General features: G+C 44.1%; 3 protein-coding genes across 4 annotated transcripts in view; 1 reads left to right on the top strand and 2 right to left on the bottom strand.

Annotated features, from left to right (window-relative positions):
• Positions 1–27,566, top strand: part of LOC141121652 (uncharacterized) — a 447,439-nt gene that overhangs the window by 157,646 nt on the left and 262,227 nt on the right. The window lies entirely within an intron of this gene.
• Positions 1–27,566, bottom strand: part of LOC141121729 (uncharacterized) — a 373,994-nt gene that overhangs the window by 198,529 nt on the left and 147,899 nt on the right. The window lies entirely within an intron of this gene.
• On the bottom strand, positions 119–16,586 carry LOC141121654 (uncharacterized). 2 transcript variants are annotated; one of them, XM_073611333.1, is made up of 7 exons: positions 16,252–16,586; positions 14,502–14,623; positions 14,292–14,415; positions 14,078–14,175; positions 13,756–13,998; positions 13,526–13,667; positions 119–2,332 (listed from the first exon to the last, which is right to left on the bottom strand). In XM_073611333.1, the coding sequence occupies exons 3-7, from the start codon at positions 14,374–14,376 to the stop codon at positions 834–836; spliced, it is 2,067 nt and encodes a 688-aa protein (XP_073467434.1). In that variant the 5' UTR covers positions 14,377–14,415; positions 14,502–14,623; positions 16,252–16,586; the 3' UTR covers positions 119–833. The 2 variants fall into 2 exon arrangements, with proteins under 2 accessions (XP_073467434.1, XP_073467435.1); XM_073611334.1 differs by having other exon boundaries at positions 13,792–13,998; positions 16,252–16,585.

Raw genomic sequence — 27,566 nt, 5'->3', positions numbered from 1 at the left:
GAAGGAGAAAACTTATTTATAAAATTTTATCACAGAAACAAAGAAAAACTTTTTTTTTTTTCACAATTTTCTGTCTTTTTTTTTTATATGTAACACAAAAAATAAAGTGATGATCAAATACCACCAAAAAAAATCTCTATTTGTGGGAAAAAAAAGATAAAAATTTCATAGTACAGTGTTGCATGACGGCACAATTGTCATTCAAAGTGTGTAAGCGCTAAAGCTGAAATTTGTCCTGGGCAGGAGGGGGGTGAAAGTGTCCGGTATTGAAGTGGTTAAACGTGTGGCCACAAAAAATGCAAAACCGGCTCCGGCAGTGAGAGGGTTAAAGGATAAGTTCACCTTTGGGAACATGTAACATGTTCCTGTTCCTGTAGCGGCTCAGTGATCCAAGTCCTCTGTGTGACAGCAGTGTGGCGAGAAGTTCCCCGTACCGGCTGTCACTTTATGAAAAGAGCACGGCCGTGCCATCTATTCACAGAGTTCTGTCTTTTGCAGATGTCGGCTTGTAGTTTTCAATGAACTCCCACACCGCTGCTGAGCTCTGGAAGATGAGGGACAAGGAGATTGTCATAAGGGACAAAGAGATTGGGGCAAGTCATTTTTCCAAAAAATATCCACATCCCTGGATCTGTTTCTTACATGATGAAGATCAGCCATGGAGTATATCTGAGGGGTATATCAGGGTGTGCTTCTTCCCCACATGAGAGCTGTGATGTCCAGCAACATTCATATAGAAGACATTTCCCGCACTCAAGGCACTAATACATCGCAAGGGTTGTGTGGGATCCCTGATGTACAGGAAGACAGGACTTCAGTGAGGAGCATTTCCCTCACTTGGGACATGAAAGTGGCTTCTTACCTGTGTGAGATCTCTGATGTCTGTAAAGATTGGCCTTCTGTGAAAAACATTTCTCGCACTCAGGACAGGAATACGGCTTCTCCCCAGTGTGTAATCTCTGGTGTCTGGAAAGAGTGGACATCTGTGAAAAACATTTCCTGCACTCAAGACAGGAATATGGCTTCTCCCCCGTGTGAGATCTCTGATGTGTGGAAAGATTGGACTTCACCGAAAAACATTTCCCACACTCAGGACAAGAATACGGCTTCTCCCCCATGTGAGATCTCTGATGTGTGGAAAGACTGGACTTCTCTGAAAAAAGTGCCCCACACTCAAGACAGGAATATGGCTTTTCCCCTGTGTGAGATCTCTGATGTATGTAAAGACTGGACTTCAATGAAAAACATTTCCCGCACTCAGGACAGAAATATGGCTTCTGCCCTGTGTGAGATCTCTGATGTGTGCAAAGACTGGACTTGTCTGAAAAACATTTCCCGCACTCAGGACAAGAATATGGCTTCTCCCCCGTGTGAGATCTATGATGTTTGTAAAGATTGAACTTCTGTGAAAAACATTTCCCGCACTCAGGACAGGAATATGGCTTCTCTCCCGTGTGAGATCTCTGATGTATGTAAAGACTGGACTTCTGTGAAAAACATTTCCCACACTCAGGACAGGAATGCGGCTTCTGCCCCGTGTGAGATCTCTGATGTGTGTAAAGATGGGACTTCCTTGAAAAGCATTTCCCGCACTCAGGGCAGGAATATGGATTCTGCCCCGTGTGAGATTTCTGATGTGTGTAAAGACTGGACTTCACTGAAAAACATTTCCCACACTGAGGACAGGAATATGGCTTCTGCCCTGTGTGAGATCTCTGATGTGTGTAAAGACTGGACTTCACTGAAAAACATTTCCCACACTCAGGACAGGAATATGGCTTCTGCCCCGTGTGAGATCTCTGATGTGTGTAAAGACTGGACTTTACTGAAAAACATTTCCCACACTCAGGACAGGAATACGGCTTTTCCCCCGTGTGAGATCTCTGATGCTTGACAAGGTCTGATTTTTGTATAAAACATTTCCCACAGTCAGGGCAGGAATATGGCTTTTCCCCAGAGTGAGATCTCTGATGTTTGACAAGGTCTGATTTTTGCATAAAACATTTCCCGCACTCAGGACAGGAATATGGCTTCTCCCCTGTGTGAGTTCTTTTATGCACATTAAGTTTGGAATTAGAACGGAAACACTTCCCGCACTCAGTACAGGAAAACCTCTTATCTGTTGGAAGGACAGCACCGTCCCTCACAGTCTGAGGTTCCTCAGGATAAGAGGAATACGATGGTCCATCTACACTGTGTGGTGCCGGATGGACATTTGAGGTAGCTGGTTTTTCTCCTGGACTATACTGTGTGATGTCCTCATCTTCTACTTTACAGTCTGGAGACAAAGTGAGACAATCCTCTGAGGTTTTCCTCATCTCCCGTCCATCTACTAAAATAGAAATAAAAAGATTATTACTAGACATAAGCAGATTGGTTCCACTAAACCAGGACTCCGCCCACATCAGGCAGCTTTGTCTCTGAGGATCTTACAATTCCCCCCTCAAGGTAACTAATAAATGGGTCCTCTGATCTCCTACCAGTTCATTTCTTTATTCATGGACCTTAGTCAGAGAGTGAGGAAACAACAAGAACTGTCTTTTATAGGAGTGACAGTGATGAGGGGATTATAGGACAGGTGTCCCCACCCCCTCTATCACTCATTGCCATCTTCCCAACACAAGAAGTACTGCACTTCCTTATTTAGTCCATGATTTAGTCATGAATAACAGTGGGGCTGAGCCCCACCAGAGGTCAGAGAGTGAGGATGGGGGGGAGAACAACCAAGATGAAGACTGGACTGATCCTGAAGACCACCATCATTGGGTTATGGACTCACTTTCTGTTTAAAAGGTTTGTTAACCACTTCAGCCCCGGAAGTTTTTACCCCCTTTCTGACCAGAGCACTTTTTACAATTTGGCACTACGTCGCTTTAACCGACAATTGTGCGGTCGTGCGACACTGTACCCAAACAAAAATTTGCATCCTTTTTTTTCCCACAAATAGAGCTTCCTTTTGATGGTATTTTATCACCTCTGCGTTTGTTTGTTTTTTTGCGCTATAAAGAAAAAAAGAGCGACAATATTTTTTACTTTTTGCTATAATAAATATCCCTAATTTAAAAAAAAAAAAAAATACATTTCTTCATCGTTTTAGACCGATATGTATTCTTCCACATATTTTTGGTAAAAAGAAAAATCGCAAGCGTACATTGATTGGTTTTCACAAATGCTATAGCATCTACAAACTATGGTAAAGATTTATGGCATTTTTATGGCATTATTATTTTTTTTATTAGTAATGGCGGTGATCTGCGATTTTTAGCAGTACTGCGACATTGCGATGGACAGATCGGACACTTTTGACACATTTTTGGTACCATTGACATTTATACAGCGATCGGTGCTATAAAAATGCACTTATTACTGTTTAACTGTCACTGGCAGGGAAAGGGGTTAACGCTAGGGGGCGATCAAGGGGTTAAATGTGTGTTCCCTCAGTGTGTTCTAACTGTATAGGGATAAGAGTGACTGCAGAGGCTTCTTTGGTGCCTTCTCTTTGGTGCTATAGACCAGACAGCACCCTTTGAGATATCCTTACTTTAGCTTGTCACTGGGGCAAACTACCCTATACATGTATTAACAGTGGACAACAACACCTTATAACTGTCAACATCCAAAGAGGAGAGAGGGGACAGCAGCGTGTGACAAAGGGATGCAATCAGACCACGGTGATCAGGGCGGAGCGGCCCTAATTTTCGTGGTCTGTACAGAGAAGGCATACAAGAAGTGGCAGGTTCAGGGGGGTTTTTACAGTTTAGAGGGGGCAGATTACACAGCACAAGCGCTGTGCTGTTTAATCTGCTTTAAGGGACCAGGAAATCTATTTTTTTGGGGTTAACAAACACTAAGGTTCCAAAGTTTGAGGATGTTATCCCATTATTATCAACATGTTGTTATCAAAAGTCTGTGCTCCAATCAAATCATTAGATATAAAATGTCCAGCTGGTAGGAAATGGGTGTAACAAAAGAGAGTACATATTATGTGTATATATAGCAGTGGGTAGAGGGGAGAGAGTCAGGACTATGTTATGCACAAAATATTGTATAAGATACAACAGATAGGACTATATAGTATCAGAATGATGTAATGTACAACATAAAGTATATAATGCAGGGGTCAGAAGTATGTAATGTACAACATAGAGCAGTGATGGCGAACCTTAGCACCCCAGATGATTTGGAACTACATTTCCCATAATGCTCAACTACACTGTAGAGTGCATCAGCATCTTGGGAAATGTAGTTCCAAAGCATCTGGGGTGCCAAGGTTCGCCATCACTGACAGAGTATATAGTATAGGGGTCAGGAGTAAAGATGAGCCGAACGCCCCCCCCCCCGGTTCGGTTCGCAGCAGAACATGCAAACAGGCAAAAAATTTGTGCGAACACTCGAACATCGTTAACCACTTCAGCCCCAGAAGGATTTACCCACTTCCTGACAAAAGCATTTTTTGTGATACGGCACTGCGTCGCTTTAGCTGACAATTGCGCAGTCGTGCAACGTTACACCCAAACAAAATTGATGTCCTTTTTTCCCCACAAATAGAGCTTTCTTTTGGTGGTATTTGATCACCTCTGCGGTTTTTATTTTTTGCGCTAAAAAACAAACAAAGACTGACAATTTTGAAAAAAAAGCAATATTTTTTACATTTTGCTATAATAAATATCCCCCAAAAATATGTAAAAAAAACCAAATTTCTTCCTCAGTTAAGAAGATATGTATTCTTCTACATATTTTTGGTTGTGGGGAAGAGGCCCTTGTCCCCATCAACATGGGGACAAGATGTTTTGGGGGCAACTCCAAAGCATCCTTCCCATGTTGAGTGCATGTGGCCTGGTACGGTTCAGGCCGGATATTGGGGGGACCCCCACGCCATTTTTTAAAATTTTGTCACGGGGTTCCCCTTAATATCCATACCAGACCCGAAGGGCCTGGTAATGGACTGGGGGGGAACTCACGCCATTTTTTTTCAATGATTTTTATGTATATTGCCAGGATTCGGCAATACATTACAGCCGCGAGCAGTTTTGAATGACATTTTTTCCTTTAGAAATGTAATTTTGCTACTCTCATTCATTACATTATGTACAGCTGCTATGTAAGCCTTACATAGTGTGGGCATTGATGATCTCGCAGTGCATTATAGGGCGGAACGCGGGCACTCAAATTTCCCACGACTGCCCCATAATGTTTTAAATTCAGCGAACGGGCAAACACCCAATGTTTGAGTCGAACTTACGCTCGACTCGAACATCGGGCTCATCTCTAGTCAGGAGTATGTAATGCACAACATGGAGTATATAGTGCAGGTGTCAGGAGTATGTAATATACAATATAAATTATACAGTGTATTGGTCAGGACTCATAATATTGGTATTCAGTAATCAGTGGAAGCTTAAAGCGGAGTTCCACCTGGGTAAAAAAAAAATTTAATTCAGCAGCTATAAATACTGCAGCTGCTGACTTTTAATATAAGGACACTTACCTGTCCTGGGAGCCTGCGATGTCAGCACCTGAAGCCGACCCATCCCTCAGCTCTGGGTGCAGGCGGTGGCATCATTACTAAGGAAAACAGGAAGTGAAGCCTCACGGCTTCACGGCCTGTTTCCTACTGCGCATGCGCGAGTCCCGCTGCACTTTCTGAATGGTCCCTGCTGTCTTCTGGGACCTGTGTGTCTCCGAGAAGGCAGCAAGAGGAAGGAGGAGGGGCCGGACATTACATAGTTTGCCGCACAATGTGTGGGGATCTTTACCTGGAAGTGGGAGAAAATACCTGGATTTGACAGGTATCTGCTCCCCCCTCCACACAAAAGGTGCCAAATGTGGCACCGGAGGGGGGGGGGGGTGAAATCCGATCAGCGGAAGTTCCATTTATGGGTGGAACTCCACTTTAAATCTTTGCATGAGACAAGTTGCAGAGGTCCCACACCACTGCCTCCCATCTCCTGAGACTGCACTCAGTAACTTGGGTCTGAGACTATACAGACATATCACTCCACCCGGCACAGAAATTAACAGAACAAGCGACCCTGGGAGAATTACTCTGTCAGAGATCTTGTTAGACCCAGGAATGGGGCAGAAGACCCAAGACATAAGCTCCAGATGCCTAGGTAGAGCAACACCTATGAAGAAGATAAACATTTTGCTGACAGCTGAATCCCAGACTCTACATAAATCCAGTTTAGATAGATTGTGTCTTACATGCTGATATTGCCAAGTGTTTACTCTGGACCAAATCAGTGAACAGTATGGATGGAGGAATGTATTTTGTGTTAAGTGTTACTAAACCTAGGACCCTGCATTCACTATATCTGGTCTCACACAGAACATGGAAATGCAATTATTTTAGTGGTTCCTGATGAAGTCGTCATAGGAAGTGGATGAAACGCGCTGACTGACTGTTGTTCCCACGCTACAGAGTCCCACTCATGATGCAACTAAAGCTATATCAAAATTGGCTGACGCACAGCGATGACTGTGATGGTGTTTAGCCCATGTGCAGGCTTGCACAGCTGACACAGCAATGAGGAGCAACTAGGAAGACAGATCCATTACTCCATCATGGAACCGCTTTCAGCTGTCCATTACCCCACACCACCACACACATCCTATGGTGAGCAGTCTAGTGGTAAACAACCAGCTTACAGTGAGTTTGTACTTCCCCTAGAGTACATTGTAACTCGGGGGGCTCTTTATCTCTGCTGCTGCACATTCATAGTGCCGATTATGGGGGTGACAGGTATGTCTGTCTGAAGCCGCTGACTTATGTTCTGCTCTGAATGTTGGTCGGGCAAGATCCCGCATGTCAGAGGCGATTGGCTCTTTCACTGAGCGCTCACCGACAGCCACTATAGAACTACTGCCTGTGGCCATACATGGCTCTGTTGGCTACAGATTTCTCTCAGATCGGTCTTGCTAGTTGGATACATGTGTGGATGGTTTGTGATGTGCACACACTGAAGATCCTATTGTGTGGTGGAGGACTATACTGACATGGTCATTAACCTTGGAATAAGGGAGCTTACATCCACACTGACTTATTATCACAGCAAGTTATTTACAACAACCAGTTGAACATACTCTGCATAAATAGTTCCTTACTTGGACTTCAGCAGATGATGTCCTCATCCAGGATCTGCTACCAGGCTAAATGTCATAATCTAGATTCCCACCCTTCAACATGTTCTTATCCAGGATCTGTTTCCAGCCATAATGTCACCTCTAGATCCCCACCTATTTACTTCATCAGCTGAGGGCTTGCCATGCCATGGTTGTGTGGTCTAGATTACGGTTCGACCAGAGCATGGGTTTTGGCCAAACCTTGGCAGTTCGCCCATTCAGGGAACATCCGAACTGTCAGGGTGTTTGATTGTTTGTTCGGCCCACCAAACTACCACATTGCACTCCGCCGCTGCATTGGAAGCCCTGATTGGCTGAAGCAATGAAAGATTTGCCCAATCAGGGCACATAGCACTGTCAGAGCAATGATTGGACACGGTCATGATGATTCTCTCCAATCAGGTCTTATTGCTTAGTCCTGCCCCACACAATATAGAAATATTCTCCCCATATCAATAATTTGTAGTGTGATAGCGGCGTGGAGAGAGATAGAACAGGGCTCTGTTATGTGCTATTAGCAAGTTAGTGTGCTATTGTCAGTTTAGTGTGAATCTAATGATAGTACAGGTGTGGGAGTGGTGCGAACATTCATTTTTCCTTTAGTGTTATTTTATTTTGTCAGGGCAGGTTTACTGCAGTATATTGCAGTGCGTTAGTGCACGTTTACAGCAGTATATTGTAGTGTGTTGATGCACATTTAAAGCAGCATATTTCAGTGCATTGGTGTACATTTACCGCAGTATATTGCAGTGTGTTAGTGCATGTTTACCACAGTATACTGGAGTGCGTTAGTGCGCGTTTAACGCAGTATATTGTAGTGGGTCATTGGACTGTGTGTGTAGTGAGTACTCAAGAAAGTGCACCAAACACCACTTTCCATTGATTAAAGTGCATCCACGTACACATTTCCACATCTTTATTACATTTTGTTAATAAGCATTCCCCCATAATGTCTGGGAGGACAACAAGGAGAGGCAGATGTTCCAATGGCACTGTGAGGGGGCGGCAGCGTATGTGTCCACAGGCAAAAGTGGACGTGGTCAGTCCTCAAGCAGGGCATCTTTGTTTCTGTTTAGTGATGTTGCCTGTGCCATCCAGACACAGCATGCAGAGGAGGTGGTGAACTGGCTTACTAAACCATCCTCATCCTCCATCACCCAAGCAGAATCTAATGCGCAGCTCACTGCAGCTACCAGAGTGGCTTATTCTGCCTCCTTGTCCACAGCTATTCCTGCCATAGCCCCACCATCAGGCATGGAGGAGTCAGTGGAGTTATTTGAACATAGCGTCAGCCACTTATGCCTTGATGATGCACAGCCATTGCTTAATTCATCAACAGTACCTCTATAGGGTTACAGTGTGAAAGGACCACCAACACCCAAAGACCAATTTTTCTGCACCTGTTACTTCTATCTAAAGTCTGTGGTAGAGACACCAGAATTTATCCAAAAAATCTCTAATCTTGTTCCCATTGCACTACGTTGTGGCCTCATCATATGTTTACAAAATAAAGAAAGCTTGCAGGGAAAATCTATTTAAAAATATAATTTTTTTGGGCTTTATAAATGTCAGTTTTGCAGCAGCTTCTATACACAGTACAGATTTGCCAATTTTTTCTTTGGTACATGTCCCCCAGGGCAGTACCCGGACCCCAATAATCAATGTATGCCCAATTAATTGCACATAAGCCTTCAAAATGGGAACTTTTGATTTCTCCAGTTCGGGTCCCATAGACTTCAAAGGGGTTCATTATTTGGTTCCGAACTTTTGTGAGGTTCGGAAAGTTTTGCCTGCGAACCAAACCAGGTGGTGTTCGACCCATGTATAATCTAGATGAATCATCCAGTATGTGTTATGTGACCCATGCCATGCTATTATAAGCCATTATAGCTTTCATTGTACACTATTCTCAGGGTCTAAACAGTTATGCCCCGTACACACGGTCGGACTTTGTTCGGACATTCCGACAACAAAATCCTAGGATTTTTTCCGACGGATGTTGGCTCAAACTTGTCTTGCATACACACGGTCACACAAAGTTGTCGGAAAATCCGATCATTCTAAACGCGGTGACGTAAAACACATACGTCGGGACTATAAACGGGGCAGTAGCCAATAGCTTTCATCTCTTAATTTATTCTGAGCATGCGTGGCACTTTGTCCGTCTGATTTGTGTACACACGATCGGAATTTCCGACAACGGATTTTGTTGTCGGAAAATTTTATAGCCTGCTCTCAAACTTTGTGTGTCGGAAAATCCGATGGAAAATGTTCGATGGAGCCTACACACGGTCGGAATTTCCGACAACAAGGTCCTATCACACATTCCGTCGGAAAATCCGACCGTGTGTACGGGGCATAAGTATTTAATCCCATATGACATTTTTCACATTTGCCCATCACTCTCTCACCACCTCTTATCCCTGTATAGCACCTTGTGCAGTTTTATTATATAAGCTCCTTGTTGAGCCAGGTGATTCATGTTGTTGATTCATGAGTAATTGCTACAGGTCATTTTTCTACTTTGACAAATATTGTAGCCACTCAAGTCCAGACTCGGTTTTGGTTTTGTTATTTTGGTGATGGGCGGAGGTGCTTTATGACATGTATGTGTTACCTTTTTTCTGTTTTCTAATTTTAATTTAGTCCTCAATAAAACAACTTTTCTATGGTTATATCACCATTTGAGGATGCAGTATACCTTCTTTAGTAGGGATTCTTTCCACTACAGCATGTCTTACTAAACCCCGGACCCTGCATTTACTATATCTGCTCTCCCCAGGAGCCTGCATTCACTATGTCTGGTCTCCCCAGGAGTCTACATTCACTATATCTGCTCTCCCCAGGACTCTCCATTCACTATATCTGATCTCCCCAAGAGCCTGCAGTCACTATATCTAAACTCCCCAGGAGCCTGCAGTCACTATATCTGATCTCCCCAGGAGTCTGAATTCACTATATCTGATCTCCCCAGGAGTCTGCAGTCACTATATCTGGTCTGCCCAGGAGCCTGCAGTCACTATATCTGGTCTGCCCAGGAGCCTGCAGTCACTATATCTGGTCTGCCCAGGAGCCTGCAGTCACTATATCTGGTCTGCCCAGGAGCCTGCAGTCACTATATCTGGTCTGCCCAGGAGCCTGCAGTCACTATATCTGGTCTGCCCAGGAGCCTGCAGTCACTATATCTGGTCTCCCCAGGAGCCTGCAGTCACTATATCTGATCTACCCAGGAGCCTGCAGTCACTATTTCTGGTCTCCCCAGGAGCCTGCAGTCAATATATCTGATCTCCCCAGGAGCCTGCAGTCACTATATCTGCTCTCCCCAGGACTCTGCATTCACTATATCTAGTCTCCCCAGGAGCCTGCCTTAACTATATCTGGTTTCCCCAGGACCCTGCAGTCACTATATCTGCTCTCCCCATAAGTCGGCAGTCACTATATCTGCTCTCCCCAGGAGCTTGCATTTAATATATCTGCTCTCCCAGTACTCTGCAGTCACTATATCTGATCTCCATAGGACCCTGCATTCACTATATCTGATCTCCCCAGGAGCCTGCAGTCACTATATCTGGTCTCCCCAGGAGCCTGCATTCACTATATCTGGTCTCCCCAGGAGCCTGCAGTCACTATATCTGGTCTCCCCAGGAGCCTGCAGTCACTATATCTGCTCTCCCCAGGAGCCTGCAGTCACTATATCTGCTCTCCCCAGGAGCCTGCAGTTACTATATCTGCTCTCCCCAGGAGCCTGCATTCACTATCTCTGATCTCCCCAGGAGCCTGCAGTCACTATATCAGATCTCCCCAGGAGTCTACATTCACTATAACTGGTCACCATAGGACCCTGCATTCACTATATCTGCTCTCCCCAGGAGCCTACATTCACTATATCTGGTTTCCCCAGGACCCTGCAGTCACTATATCTGCTCTCCCCATAAGTCGGCAGTCACTATATCTGCTCTCCCCAGGAGCTTGCATTCAATATATCTGCTCTCTCCAGTACTCTGCAGTCACTATATCTGCTCTCCCCAGGAGCCTGCAGTCACTATATCTGCTCTCCCCAGGAGCCTGCATTCACTACATATGGTCTCCCCAGTACTCTGCAGTCACTATATCTGATTTCCATAGGACCCTGCATTCATTATATCTGATCTCCCTAGGAGCCTGCAGTCACTATATCTAAACTCCCCAGGACCCTGCATTCATTATATCTGGTCTCCCCAGGAGCCTGCATTCACTATATCTGCTCTCCCAGGAGCCTGCAGTCATTATATCTGGTCTACCCAGGAGCCTGCATTCACTATATCTGGTCTCCCCAGGAGACTGTATCCACTATATCTGCTCACCCTAGTACTCTGCAGTCACTATATCTGCTCTGCCCAGGAGCCTGCAGTCACTACATATGGTCTCCCCAGTACTCTGCAGTCACTATATCTGATCTCCATAGGACCCTGCATTTACTGTATCTGATCTCCCCAGGAGCCTGCAGTCACTATATCTAAACTCCCCAGGAGCCTGCAGTCACTATATCTGCTCTCCCCAGGAACCTGCATTCACTATATCTGCTCTCCCCAGGAGCCTGCATTCACTACATATGGTCTCCCCAGGAGCCTGCAGTCACTATATCTGGTCTACGCAGGAGCCTGCAGTCACTATATCTGCTCTCCTCAGGAGCCTGCAGTTACTAAATCTGCTCTCCCCAGGAGCCTACATTCACTATATCTGCTCTCCCCAGGACTCTACATTCACTATATCTGCTCTCCCCAGGACTCTACATTCACTATATCTGCTCTCCCCAGGACTCTACATTCACTATATCTGCTCTCCCCAGGACTCTACATTCACTATATCTGCTCTCCCCAGGAGCTTGCAGTCACTATATCAGATCTCCCCAGGAGTCTACATTCACTATAACTGGTCACCATAGGACCCTGCATTCACTATATCTGCTCTCCCCAGGAGCCTACATTCACTATATCTGGTTTCCCCAGGACCCTGCAGTCACTATATCTGCTCTCCCCATAAGTCGGCAGTCACTATATCTGCTCTCCCCAGGAGCTTGCATTCAATATATCTGCTCTCTCCAGTACTCTGCAGTCACTATATCTGCTCTGCCCAGGAGCCTGCATTCACTACATATGGTCTCCCCAGTACTCTGCAGTCACTATATCTGATCTCCATAGGACCCTGCATTCATTATATCTGATCTCCCTAGGAGCCTGCAGTCACTATATCTAAACTCCCCAGGACCCTGCATTCATTATATCTGGTCTCCCCAGGAGCCTGCAGTCACTATATCTGGTCTCCCCAGAAGCCTGCATTCACTATATCTGCTCTCCCAGGAGCCTGCATTCACTACATATGGTCTCCCCAGGAGCCTGCAGTCATTATATCTGGTCTCCCCAGGAGACTGTATTCACTATATCTGCTCTCCCCAGTACTCTGCAGTCACTATATCTGATCTCCATAAGACCCTGCATTCACTATATCTGATCTCCCCAGGAGCCTGCAGTCACTATATCTAAACTCCCCAGGAGCCTGCAGTCACTATATATGGTCTCCCCAGGAACCTGCATTCACTATATCTGCTCTCCCCAGAAGCCTGCATTCACTACATATGGTCTCCCCGGGAGCCTGCAGTCACTATATCTGGTCTCCCCAGGAGCCTGCATTCACTACATATGGTCTCCCCAGGAGCCTGCAGTCACTATATCTGGTCTACCCAGGAGCCTGCAGTCACTATATCTGCTCTCCCCAGGAGCCTGCATTCACTACATATGGTCTCCCCAGGAGCCTGCATTCACTATATCTGGTCTACCCAGGAGCCTGCAGTCACTATTTCTGGTCTCCCCAGGAGACTGTATTCACTATATCTGGTCTCCCCAGTACTCTGCAGTCACTATATCTGATTTCCCACAGTACACAGAACATGGACATGTAATTATCTTAGTAAATGTAAACTGCTAAACACCTTTTCTCATCAGCAGTATATAGCAATCTTGTGACTTCTATCAGTGTCCAGTCGAGCACTGGTTAAAGCTTGTAGGGGGATTTTTCATTCTCCTCTGACTGTCCTATGAGGCTGTATGACTCCTGACCCTTTCTCTGGACAGTGCTGATTGGCCCTGTGCCGATCACATGCACTCTCCCAACAAAAAGAAAAAAACCGACACCAACACACACCAAACTAAGCATGTGCAGCATTCCCCCAAGGCTCTGTGCTATCAGCAGATGGATTGGGGACTGTGGAAGAAATAGAGGATCAGAGAAGACAGGATCAAACAACCTTTTTAAGCAATGTTGAGGATTAACCCCTTAGGTTCCACAGTGGATATAACAAGCATTCTTTACTGCATATACAGACTGATTTTACTGTTGTGGGTGAAGTAAAATTTTAATGACCCACCTGTGCTGATCTCTGTAGGAGTGTCCTCCTCTATAAATGTCCCCGTTATTCCATTCTCCTCCATAGTCTGCTGATCATACTTCACATACCTCTGTCCTTCTTCTGCTTTAACCTCAACTTTTATACCTATCAGATCTTCACCCTAAACCAAGAGAATGATCAAAAATAACATCTGTAAGACATACGCTTTAATCTTGTGACATCACATAAAAATATCCACACATTGTCACCTCAAGTCTATGTTCTAGATGCTCCATCCCACCAACCTTGTAATGGCGAGGGATGGTGTGATCTTCCTGTGTGGAATCCTGGGAATACAGAGGACGGGGACATCTCTCTGGTGGGTTCCTGGTATTAGGTGGCTCCATCATATCCTTGTGTCCTTCTGAAAACTCCTCCAACACTCCATACTCCTCATCCTCCTCTTTATACTCTTGTTTAACAACAATATTATAATCCCCGAGGTTTCCAATCTGAATATATAATAAAACATTCATTGTAACAAACATGCTGTGTATAAATCAGAACTACCAATAATTGTCAATCATCTACCTGATGATGGTGAGGGATGGTGTGATCTTCCTGCGTGGAATCCCGGGAATACAGAGGACGGGGACATCTCTCTGGTGGGTTCCCATTACTGGATCCATCTGTAGGAAACACACACACTGACTGAATACATTGTTTCTATGTGTTTATCAGATTATTGGGGATCTAGGTGGACCCTCCGTACTGCTTTCTCCTTTACAATAAAGTCTCCTCTTACCCGGTGATGTGAGGGGCGGCTGATTGTCCATCATGACGTCCTTGTAGAGATCCTTGTGTCCTTCTAAATACTCCCACTCCTCCATGAAGAAATAGACAGTGACATCCTGACACCTTATAGGAACCTGACACACACAATGATACAGTCACCATCCAGACACATCCCTTGTCTGTTACTGGATAATGTCCCAGAATTCCCAGCACCGCTCACCTCTCCTCCATGATCTCTCTGGTGACTTCTAGAATCTTCTTTGTAGTTCTCTAGTCTATCAGGGAGGGAGGTGGAGGCAATGTGATGGTCATATGATCTCCAGACTTCACAGGAGGAAAACTCTAGATTTGAACACAATTATTAGGGTTGCCACCTGTCTGGTATTGCCCAGGACAGTTCAGGTTTAGATACTTGTGCCCGGGTCTCTGTCCACCTGTGACCCAGACTCAACATACTTCCAGTCTAGGGCTGGGCGATTTTCTAAAAAAAAAAAAAAAATCTGCGATTTTCTTTTAAAAAAACTGGATTCACGATTCTAATTGAGTTTTTTTTCTTTTTTGGTCACCGCGCCGGTCCCAAGGAGTAGTCCTCGAGGCCGGACGCCGTGGACTAGGCCGAAGCCACGGCCTCACCTAAAAACTCGTGCCCGCAGCTCTTCAGGACCGGCGGGGTGTCAGCGTCGGTCCTGGGGAGCTGCAGGCAGGAGTTTTTAGGCGAGGCCGCGGCTTCGGCCTAGTCCGCGGTGTCCGGCCTAGAGGACTAGGCCGAAGCCGCAGACTAGGCCGAAGCCGCGGCCTCGCCTAAAAAATCCTGCCCGCAGCTCCTCAGGACTGGCGCGGTAAAAAAAAAAATCTAAAAAAATCGATTTGCTTAAATTTTGAATCGATTTGACCTCTCAACTCGATTCAAGATTTAAATCTATTTTTTCCCCAGCCCTATTCCAGTCCCATCCATCCAGTAAATATGTCCTGGGGATGGAGCTAGTGCCAGACCAAGTTCTGGCACTGCACTCCACTCATTGAAAATCCTGTCGGCTCCCCTGCCCGGTGGCTCTTACCCCCGCCACTGCCTCGATGATATCCTTTCCAGTCACTGATTGCTGTCCTAGCAACCAATGACATGCTTTTTCTGCCGAGGGATCTCTCTGATCTCTGGAGGTCTCTAAGGAAGGGGGTGGGGGCACTGATATAAGGGGACTTTGAGCTAATGGAGGTCTCTAAGAGGGGGTACTTACTGCTGATCTAATGGTTGGTGATCAACCATTAGATCAGCAGCACTCCCCTTAGAGACCTCCATTAGCTTACAGAGACCTTATATAAGTGTCCCCCTTCCTTATCAGAAATGCCTGTCAGTGCCCATCATTGCCACCTATCAGTGCCCATCATTGCCGCCTACCAGTGCCTATCATTGCCACATATCATTGCTGCCTATCAGTGTCCATCATTGCCACATATCAGTGGTGCTTGTCAGTGCCCATCATTGTCGTCTATCAGTGCCCATCATTGTCGTCTATCAGTGCCCATCATTGTCGCCTATCAGTATTTCATTTTAAAAATCTGGTCACCTTCGTTTGTGAGGATGCAAAGTGTCCGCTCACATTTCAGAGACCATCAAAATAAAAAAAAAATGTTGCATGGAAGGTCATTGGGAGGAAGAGCTGTGAGGTCAGTGTGATGTCATAGCATTCTCCATCCCCCGCTACTAATAAAAGTGGTATAATCTGTTAGTATAGACTGATGAGGTGAGAAGGTGATTGGTGGAAAGGTGACACATCTCCAAAATGAAGAGAATGTTGCGGCCATGTAAGTGAGGAAATGTTCTGCCCCTGAAGGGGTTAATCTAGGTTTCCACACTATATATGTGTGTATCATCATCTGCTGGAGATAAAAGACATCACAGTGACTATGGAGGAAGAGGATGGACATGACGGGGGGTTACTGGGTGTAAATAGAAAATAAGATCTTATTACCTCCTCTACTGCCACTTCCAGCAATGTCTCCTCTTTACGTCCTCCCGACTCACCTCTCACCCGGGAACTTCCTATTTATACCCGACATCACTTCCTGTGTGAACCTGACATCACTTCCTGTCTGTACAAGGGCGTCTGGCTGCGAAAGTGGAGCTCCACGTTTGACAGGAAGCATTCAACCTCCACTCCACTCCACTTTTTTTTTTTAACTTTATTGTAACAATAAATGGCTGGAGCTGGAGCTCGACTGTCCACAGGAAACGTGACCTCCACTCCACCTATTTTTTTTTGTTTGTTTAATGAACCTTATTTTAACAAACATTCAATCGACATTATAAACAACACGTGGAAGTGGAGATGACATATTTCCTGTCACATCTGCAGTTCCCGTGAGGGTATCTGGCTGCAGACTGGAGCTCCACTCTCCACAGGAATCATGTGGCCTCCACTATTCTTTGAATCGATATTAAAGCGGAGTTCCAACCACATATATGATTTTTTTTTTTTAAATCCATCTGTCTCTATCATATTATGCTAATGTTGCATTCGTTAGGCTGGTAACTAGCGCCGCTTTTGTTAGTATTTTATCAAAAAATGTACCGTATATTCCCCCTGCTCAGGCATTCCTATCTTGATTGTGATGTTAACATATATAAATATATCAGCGCTCAGGGCTGATGGTTAGTATATGTAAAAAAACAACAATGTAGTTGCTGCAATTAAAATCAAAAAGTCTCTATAAAGTCCGTGATATGGAGTGGATGAAATGACAGAAGGATTCTTCGTTTTAGATGAACACAAGCGCTGAGGGCAGCTTACATGAAGAGCGAAGCCGGCTCTTTGAACAACCATATGAAACAAGAGAAAGAGAAAGTGCCTCTGAGTGCAAGCATTTAATTAAAGATAATAAGCACATGTACGCACTTACAATTAGGTAAATTAAGTAAAGTTCCAAATGAAAAGCTCATCCTCGATCGATCCTGCGTCCATATGCCGAATATCTGTGATGTGACTCCAGAGGGATGGCCGCGGACCTCCGCTCGGAGAGACAGACCGCTGGGCAGCCGAGCTACATGAAAGCTTCCGTGTTCTATGGGCGTGTGACGTCACCAGGAGGACTGTAGTGGACGGGAACACACGACGCGTTTCAGAGCATGCGCAAAGCTCACAGTGGGCATGCGCGCTCCTTTTTCAAGTGTGAGAAGGACAAAAAGGATCGAGGCTTAAATAGTTTGACGCTGATGACCAAAGCAATCCAGCTGGATAGGAACGGAACGTGGGTGTATTTAACAGAAAACAAGTATACTGACACAAACATATCAGACATATCAAAAATATTTAAAAACTATCTAAAAACGAATCTAAAAACGAAAGGGGAACAATTGACAAGCAGATTATATATCCCACAAAAACGTTAACTAGATATAATGTATGTGACAATAAATAAATCAAGACCTCAAATGGTTGAGAATTTAAAGCGGAGTTCCACACAAAAATGGAACTTCCGCTTTTCGGAACCCTCCCCCCCTCCGGTGTCCCATTTGGCACCTTTCAGGGGGGAGGGGGGTGCAGATACCTGTCTAAGACAGGTATTTGCACCCACTTCCGGCATAGACTCCCATGGGAGTCTATGCCTCTTCCCGTCCCTCTGCCCCAATTCAGATTAGAGGCTGAGACAATAATCAACCAAGCCCTTTCAGATGAAATAATCAACAAAAATGAAGCCCATTTCCTACGCAAAGAATTTTACAGTACACCTTATTTTTATCATCTGCCCAAGGTGCATAAAAATTCATCCCACCATCCTGGTAGACCTATTGTGGCCTCCATGAATAGTGTCTCTAGTGGCTTTTCACAATATGTTGACTTTTTTCTACAGCCTCTAGCTCAGAACCTTCCCTCTTATGTACGAGATTCCATACATTTGATGGAACTCCTGGAACCTTATAGATGGCAAGATAGTTATTCTTGGCTGTCTTTAGACGTCAACTCTCTATATACGTCTATTCCCCATCATATAGGCCTAATGACAGTTCAACACTTTTTGTCTCTGGATCCCCTTATTAATGCAAAACAAGCTATATTTATTTCAGAAGCTACTTCATTTTGTCTTAACCACAACTATTTTCATTTCGATGAGGAATTCTACCTGCAGACCCATGGTACAGCTATGGGAACAAATTTTGCTCCCTCCTATGTCAACCTGACCATGGGTCTGTGGGAGGATAGGTTCATATGGAACAATAATCCCTTTGCCCAACATCTGTTTTTTTTCGGCAGATATATAGACGATATTATTGTTATTTGGGATGGTCCATCGTCCTCTATTGACAGCTTTGTTTCCCACTGCAATGCTAATGATCTAGGTCTTTCATTCACATTTGTACATAATGCAGATAGTCTTTCTTTTTTAGATCTCGATCACTAAACTCACTGCTGGGAACTCTTATTTACATTTTAATAGTTGTCATCACCCACAGTGGGTTAATAACATCCCCAAAGGCCAGTACTGTAGATTACAACAAAATTGTACCAGAGACTCTGACTACATTTCCCAAAGTGTCCATCTTAAGAGGAAATTTTTAGATAAAGGGTTCCTTAAGAAATTAATAGATCAAGCTTGTGCCACCTTTCTCCCCGGAAAAAAAACCCAAAGCGACAAAACCACCTGACAATGACACTGTACGGTTTATCACTAGATACCACAGTGAATACAAGAAAATGAAACGCATATTCCACAAACATTGGAATATTCTCAAACAGGACCCCCTTCTTCAGAACAGCCTTGGGAATAGGCCCAAGGTCACATATAGAAGAGCTCCAACACTGAAAAATAGGATAGCACCTAGTAAACTGAAGACTGGTAAATCTGAAAAGCCCTTGTGTCTTATTCCCCTTATAGGTATGTACAGGTGTAACAAGGCCTGGTGTAAGACCTGTGCCTTTGTGAACCACGGTCAACGTAGCTTCCAACATAGAAATAAGACATACCAACTTGAGGGATTTTATAATTGTTCTACCGATTATGAAGTGTATTGTCTTACATGTCCATGCAAATTATTATATGTTGGTCGTACAATTTGCCCACTGGTAAATATCGCCGATTCATAGAAAAAGGTTGCGATGAACATAGCGTTCCTCGCCACTTCCTAGAGCATCATAACCAATCCACTGTAGGTTTACAAGTGTGGGTGATAGAATCCATACCACGTAAATTATCTGAAGCTGAACGTTTCTCCAAATTGTGCGAACTTGAAACGTTCTGGATATACACCCTAGACACTCTGGCACCTAATGGGTTAAATGAAGAATTAGAGGTGAATACAATTATATAGCATCTGGGAACCAATTACTGTCCTGTATCCTATTTTTCTTTTTATGTTTTTCCTTTTTATTATCCTGGTCTTCCTTCTTTACTTTTCTATTCTTCTCTTTCTCCTCCCCTCTTCTTTTTCCCCTTCTTTCCCTCCTTCCTTTCCCCTTTTTCTCTCCTTCCTTCTCTTTAACCCCCCCCCCCTCCTTCCCTGATTTCTTATTTTTCTGTTTTTTCTGTCCTTCTCTGTTTTTTTCCCCTTTTCTTTTTCTTTAATGCTTTATTCTGAACACTAGACTAACACGAATATAGACCCTTTTGCATGTCACAATATGCACTTTTAGTAACCTCCTTTTTTAGAACATGATATCCAATGAGTCATTGAGCGTATACATGGTAGCCGCTGACATATGGGATGTTTTTTAAAATAATACATTTATACACTTATACCTTTAGAATCTTATATTCTTCCGTTTTTAGCTAGACATAATAACAAAATAATGTGGAGCACATATTTGTGCCGTTTGAATCTCTTTCTATTACTATCTCTTATTTTAAATTCTCAACCATTTGAGGTCTTAATTTATTTATTGTCACATATATTATATCTAGTTAACGTTTTTGTGGGATATATAATCTGCTTGTCAATTGTTCCCCTTTCGTTTTTAGATTCGTTTTTAAATATTTTTGATATGTCTGATATGTTTGTGTCAGTATACTTGTTTTCTGTTAAATACACCCACGTTCCGTTCCTATCCAGCTGGATTGCTTTGGTCATCAGCGTCAAACTATTTAAGCCTTGATCCTTTTCGTCCTTCTCACACTTGAAAAAGGCCCACTGTGAGCTTCGCGCATGCTCTGAAACGCGTCGTGTGTTCCCGTCCACTACAGTCCTCCTGGTGACGTCACACGCCCATAGAACACGGAAGCTTTCATTTAGCTCGGCTGCCCAGCTGTCTGTCTCTCCGAGCGGAGGTCCGCGGCCATCCCTCTGGAGTCACATCACAGATATTCGGCATATGGACGCAGGATCGATCGAGGATGACCTTTTCATTTGGAACTTTACTTCATTTACCTAATTGTAAGTGTGTACATGTGCTTATTATCTTTAATTAAATGCTTGCACTCAGAGGCGCTTTCTCTTTCTCTTGTTTCATCTTGATTGTGGGCAGGGCGTAGCCAACAAGCATAAACTTCCGGGATTACAGTGCTGCTGAATAACCAGCCAGCACCGCCCGTTCTCGCGCATGCGCAGTAAGTACACATGTGTTGTGTTTGTTAAAAAATATGATTTTTTTTTATATTAATCAGACATAAGATAAATGGGACAATATTACAATAGTGAGTTGGTCAGATTACTGTCAGTTTTTTGGCTTGAGTAGATTTCTCCAACAAATGCTGTTTTATACAATGGGGGTAGATATCATTGTTGTATTCAATTGACAGTTCAATTAACAGGCTATTGTCTCTATAGCTACAGTAAACAAGTAAGACATTACTTGTTTGGGATTCTTTCAGCTTTCAAACTGAAAGAATGACTGTTAAATTACTGTCTTGGTTTGAGTAGACAATGGTACGTAGATGGTTGTAAAGGAGCAGCGCTGTGACAAACCATGTAATACGGAGGCATACAATAAATATTCTCAAAAGTTCATTATTTGTATAATAAACAAAGTGTAAATAGGTATAGAAAGTCCCATTCAAAGGATCCTAGACAGCAGATACGTGGGTAGGTAGATGGCAGTTAATTCTTAGTCCTTCACCGCACCACTGTGATAATAATACAAATGCGCGCTTACCAAACAGCAAGCTTAGGAAGCTTGTGACCTTAACCCGGTCGGGGCCTTTCCAGGAGGGACCATCAAAGGAGAAACAGACCACCTTCGCTTGGGATAAGCACGCTGTTCAGCAGTTATCACTAATAGGAGAAATACCCCTGGCTAAGTTCTATGTGTTGATCTTGTCTTGGCCTCTTGCTATTCTGACTTTTGCTTCAAAAGTCAGAATAGCAAGAGGCCAAGACAAGATCAACACATAAAACTTAGCCAGGGGTATTTCTCCTATTAGTGATAACTGCTGAACAGCGTGCTTATCCCAAGCGAAGGTGGTCTGTTTCTCCTTTGATGGTCCCTCCTGGAAAGGCCCCGACCGGGTTAAGGTCACAAGCTTCCTAAGCTTGCTGTTTGGTAAGCGCGCATTTGTATTATTATCACAGTGGTGCGGTGAAGGACTAAGAATTAACTGCCATCTACCTACCCACGTATCTGCTGTCTAGGATCCTTTGAATGGGACTTTCTATACCTATTTACACTTTGTTTATTATACAAATAATGAACTTTTGAGAATATTTATTGTATGCCTCCGTATTACATGGTTTGTCACAGCGCTGCTCCTTTACAACCATTTATATAAGTAACGTGTATCTTACTTTTAGCAGCTGCTTTTGTATATTGTTTTTGATCATTGATTGTTCTATGGTTTCATTATTTTTAATTTGTCTTTGCACAAGTATCATTCACTAATATCCCTTCACAGCGCGGTGTTTTCCTTTTGTTTTTCCTATCAATGGTACGTAGATACCATTTTTGTATTCAATTGACAGTTTTCAACAGTCCATTGTTTCTACAGCTACAGTAAACAGGTATGTTTTCTGTTATTTGGTAACTATGGTAAACAGCCTGACACATAAAAGGGGTGAGTAGGGACACACACATACACACCATCATGCTGTAACATCTGAAGCCACTCATGATAGAAGAAACTTGCCTGATGCTCCAGGAGAATCGTTGCCAATGGAGATCACGAACATACAGTAACAGAAGATAAGTAACCTTTAAGTGTATTTGTACTATTATAGACCATAGGCTGTTCAGTTTGCTAGGCATTTTGCTTGTTATAGAGATCTTTCAGTCTTGTATTGTATTTCTAATATTGTAATAGTTTTTGTATGTACAGCATCTTTGTATAGTAAAGTACATTTACACACTGCAGAAATAATCTCCTTGCTTATACCACAGAGGAAACTTGCTAGATAGACGCAAGCAAAACAACACATCGCATCAATTAGAGCCCTCCGCTCTGCCTACTGGCTCCTGGGAAAGAATGACACACATGCCCTAGCGAGCACAGGGGCCGAGGGAAATTACGTAGATCACCGTGGAGCTGAAGAGGCAGAATACAGGAGATCCCATAGCAACAGTGAAGAAGGGAAGAGTAGAAAAAAAAATGTCCAATTATTGTTGCTGAAGGATTATAATGTTTATTTCTGTAAAGTAAATTTTATGGGTGGAACTCCGCTTTAACCCTTTTGCTGCCCGAGTTGTTTTTGCATTTTCTGCACACATGTTTATAAAAATCATTTTAGGCCTGAAGATTACATAAAACGCCCAAAATATTATATATTTTCTGAAAGCAGACACCCTAGAGAATAAAATAATGGTAGTTACAAATTTTTATGTCACACGATCTTACCGTAAACGTCTACAAAATGCAAAATGTTAGTAAAAAATACACTAAATTGAATCTTAAGGCAAACAAACGCAATAAAGTACCCATTTATTTGGTAAAATATAGAAGACGTTGCACCGAGTAAATAGATACCCAACATGTCAAACTTTAAATTTGTGTGCACCCATGAAATGGTGACAAACTTCAGTACCCTATATTTTTTATAGGCGATGCTTCAAAAGCCCCCTATAGGTCATCAGGTTAGTGTTACGGAGGAGCTCTGGTGAAGAATTATTGCTCTCACTCCGGTGTGTGCGGCGATATGTAACATGTGTATCGCAATCGATATTTTCAAGCACAGGTGCCCCCCGATTCGTGTGTGTGTTTCAAAATCGGCATGGACACCTGTGCTATCCAGCTTTAGGAGGGAAGGGGCCTTCACCTTACTTAGGGTTGTGGGTTTAGCTTCACAAGCAAATCCCCAAATGAGGAGTGCTCCTTTATTTTTGATAAGTGCTAACCTTATTTGGTGAACAGCTGGTCCTCGGCAAAATTAACTTGAGTCGTATCTATTGTGTGTGGTTGTCACCTATGCCTGGTTTCAAGGCTTATCAGCACTTACCCATTATGTCCTGAGGAAGCTACTATATTGCGAAACGCATTGACAAGCAAGCATGGAGCAATTGTTGGATCATTCCTTTGATATACATACTACTTATCCTCTACAATTGTGGATTTTCTACTTACTTATGCAAGGATCATAACCTCAATGGTTATTGGATATCTGTTGACCTTGTCAAGTTATAGGGTGTTATTGATTGTTGTATGTCCTAATATTTTAATATAATTTGTAATAAATAGGGGTGGGCCGAATGGACCCCTGTTTGGTTTGCACCAGAACTTCCGAACACCACGAAAGTTCAGGCCCGAATAACGAACCTCGTTAAAATCAACCCGAACGTCAAAAATCAAAAATGCCCATTTTGAAGGCTTATATGCAAGTAACTGGGCATACAATGGTTATAGGGGTCCGGGTCCTGGCCTGGGGGACATGTATCAATAAAAAAAAAGTTTGTGAAAAGCGTCTTTTTTAAATGAGCAGTAATTTTGGATTTTTAAAGTGAAAGCCTAAAAATGAAGAATTCCTTCCAATATAGTGTCTGGGGGGTCTCCTTAGTCTACTTGTAAAGTGGCAGATCTGTACCATGTCTAGAATCTGCTGCAGCAATAATTGCACTTATAAAGCCAAAAAAATGACATTTTCCCTGCAAGCTGTCTTTATTTTGCTCAGCAACAGCTGGAGAGCCAGTGTATATGATGAGGCCACAATGTAGTGCACTGAGAACAAGATTAGAGATTTTTTGGATACATTCTGGTGTCACATTGACTTTGGATAGAAGTAACGGGTGTGTAAAAATTGGTCTTTGGGTGTCGGTGGTGCCTTCCCACAGTAACCCTATAGAGGTAATCTTGATGAAAGCAAGAATTGGCTTTGCTGTAAAAAATTGCAATGATATGCACCTGTCAAACAGGTGCAGAAAAATTACTCTTTGGGTGTCGGGCGCACCTTCCAACCGTAACCCTATAGAGGTGTTCTTGATGAAGGCAAAAAAAATTGCAATGATATGCACCTGTCAAACAGGTGCTGAAAAATTGGTCTTTGGGTGTTAATTGCACCCATGAAACCTATACCAAAAGCATTCTTCCAGATGAAATGATTGAACACCCTCAAAGATAGGCAGCCTCGAAGTCCTGCAGAGATTCCACATCCTAAAAAGACTTAATCAGTGGCATCGGCATCAGGGGCTTCATAGCTGGTAATCCAGGACTGATTCATTTTTATAAAAGTCAAATGGTCCACGGAGTCTGTGGACAGACGCATTCTATGATCAGTAACAAAACCTCCTGAAGCACTGAATGCCTGTTCTGAAAGTACGCTGGATGTAGGGCAGCCCAACAACTCAATAGCATACTGGGCAAATTCTGGCCAGTGGTCTATTCTCGTGACTCAGTAAGTCAGTGGATTGTCAGCTGGAAAGCTCTCCATCTCTGTTTTGTCCCCGAGGTAATCTTCCACCATGTGAGGCAGACACTGCCGATGGGATGTGGAAGCTGAAAGCCCTGGGCGGCGAGGACTAAAAAAGAATTCGAAATGCCCCACTTAGGAGGACGCCTTCTCCAACGCTCCTCTCTTGACCAACAGAAGACTCAAAATTACATTTTCCACAACACTGTAACCTACTGGAGTCAGGAAAAACGTTCAATAAAATCCTCTTTAAAGTGTCCTCAAGTGATTTTATCTTCTGCACTCTCTGTGGGGACAGGATGAGTTCTGAGACCTTCCCCTTATAACGGTGGTCAAGGAGGGTTGCCAACCAGTAATTATCCTTCTCCTTTATGCCACGTATTCTTGGGTCCTTTCGCAGGCTTTGAAGCATGAGGTTGCCCATGCACATCAAATTTGCCAAAGCTTGAGAAGCAGACTCCTTGGGGTCACTCAGGACGACAGCATCTGGAACTTCCTCCTCCCAGCCACGTACTACTCCCAAGGGTTCTGGGGTTGGAAAGCCATCGCTTATAGATTGACGCATGTCTTCCTCTTCTTCGAAGCCTATGAAAGTGCCAGAATCCTCCTCTTCCCCTCTCTCCTCCGGTGTGGTTCCTGTCCCTTAAACACACCAGCTGAAGCACTGCATGGCACCTTTTAGCCTGACTCTGGGAATAGCCCTTTGAACGCTTAGGGGGTATCTGATGTTCATAGGACAATTCTGCAGAGGAGGGCAGGGAGGTGGCGGAGGAGGAGGAGGGGGTAGAGCTCACAGGTCTGACATCATCACCACCAGCTGTATGGAGACTTGGGGGCACAACAAGCTGCAGCATCGAGCCCTGTCCTGCATCGTTTTGAGTTGTAAGCAGCATTACCCAGTGTGCTGTAAACAAAATATATTGTCCCTACCCATGCTTGCTGGACCACGTGTCAGCAGTAAGGTGGATTTTACGGCTGACTGCCTTGTCCAATGATGCCAGAACATTCCCTTCCACGTGATGGTAGAGAGATGGAACGGCCTTACTTGAAAAGTAGTAACGACTGGGAACCTGCCATTGTGGTACAGCACAAGGGGGCAGAATCCACCAGGTTGAAAGTCAGAAGTTGGAGAGCCAACAGCTTTGACAAACTTGCATTTAGAAGCTGGGCATGTGGGTGGCAGGCACTGTATTTTTTTTTCCGCTGCAGTAAATGGGGCAGAGAAATTTGCCGGCTACAGACTACGGCTGGTGGTGTGCTGCTGGCAGAAGTGCTGCTAGGACCTGGGACACCCTGTGCTATACCACAGGGTGGGCTTGGCAAATTAGGTCAGGGCTTGACAAATTCGCTGTGAATCTCGGAGCTAACTAAGTTAGGAGGCAGTTTTTTTTTTTTTTTTAACTAACAAATCTTCCGGGTAGAAGTTGTAACATGTTCCCGAAGGTGAGCTTCCCCTTTAATCCCTTCACTGCCAGAGACGGTTTTGCTGTTTTTTTGCACACGTTTATAAAAATCATTTTAGGCCTGAAGATTACATAAAACCCCCAAACATAATAGATTTTCTGAAAGCAGACACCCTAGAGAATAAAAGTTCCAATTTTTTATGTCACACGATATTACCGCAAAGGTAGGGGGGTAGGGGCCTGTCAGTCGGGGGTGGTATTTGAGGGGGTTGGGGGTCTGTCAGTGGGGGGGGGGGTTGGGGGTTTGTCAGCGCACCTGCACGCCCCCATCATCCCGTCTGTGCTGTGGTTGGCTGCAGCACCAACCAATCAGCGGGTGCTGGCCTCTGATTGATCACTGGCACCCAACGATCGGCTCCAGACATTACTGTTACTGTGTGTAACAAAAATCTATTCTGACAGCAGCAATGTGCTGATTTATTGTTCCTGCAAAACACATTACTTGGTAGAAACATCTCACGCAGTGCACAGTACACATCACATACAGCGCACACACCTCACAGTACACAGCGCACACACCTCACACAGCACACACAGCGCACAGTACACATCACACACACCTCACACAGAGCACACACCTCGCACAGAGCACACACACCTCACACACAGTGCACACACCTCACACAGAGCACACACACCTCACACAGAGCACACACTCCTCCCACAGCACACACAGTACACACACCTGACACACAGTAAACACACCTCACACAGCACACACACACCTCACACAGCACTCAGAACGCACAGCACGCACAGAGCACAGCACACACACACACCTCATACAGTACGCACAGCACACACACCTCACACACAGCACATACACCTCAAACAGCACACACGCAGTACACATCACACACATTCCACATAGCACACACAGGACACACACCTCACATAGTACACACACACAGCTGGACACAGTCTGGTTGTGCCATTGCTCTCCATGGCATGCCAAGCAGAACTTGGCTTTCATCTGTATCCCGGGGGATGAGATTTGGTCACCATGTATTGTCTTTTTAGGTGGAAACCAGGCAGATGATTTCTTCTGGGTGTTGTTCAGTTTTTC

This window comes from Aquarana catesbeiana, unplaced genomic scaffold, assembly GCF_042186555.1.
Source record: "Aquarana catesbeiana isolate 2022-GZ unplaced genomic scaffold, ASM4218655v1 unanchor228, whole genome shotgun sequence".
Classification (NCBI taxonomy): domain Eukaryota; kingdom Metazoa; phylum Chordata; class Amphibia; order Anura; family Ranidae; genus Aquarana; species Aquarana catesbeiana.
Note: the sequence above shows the minus strand (reverse complement) of the source record. Positions and strands in the feature narration are given on the sequence as shown.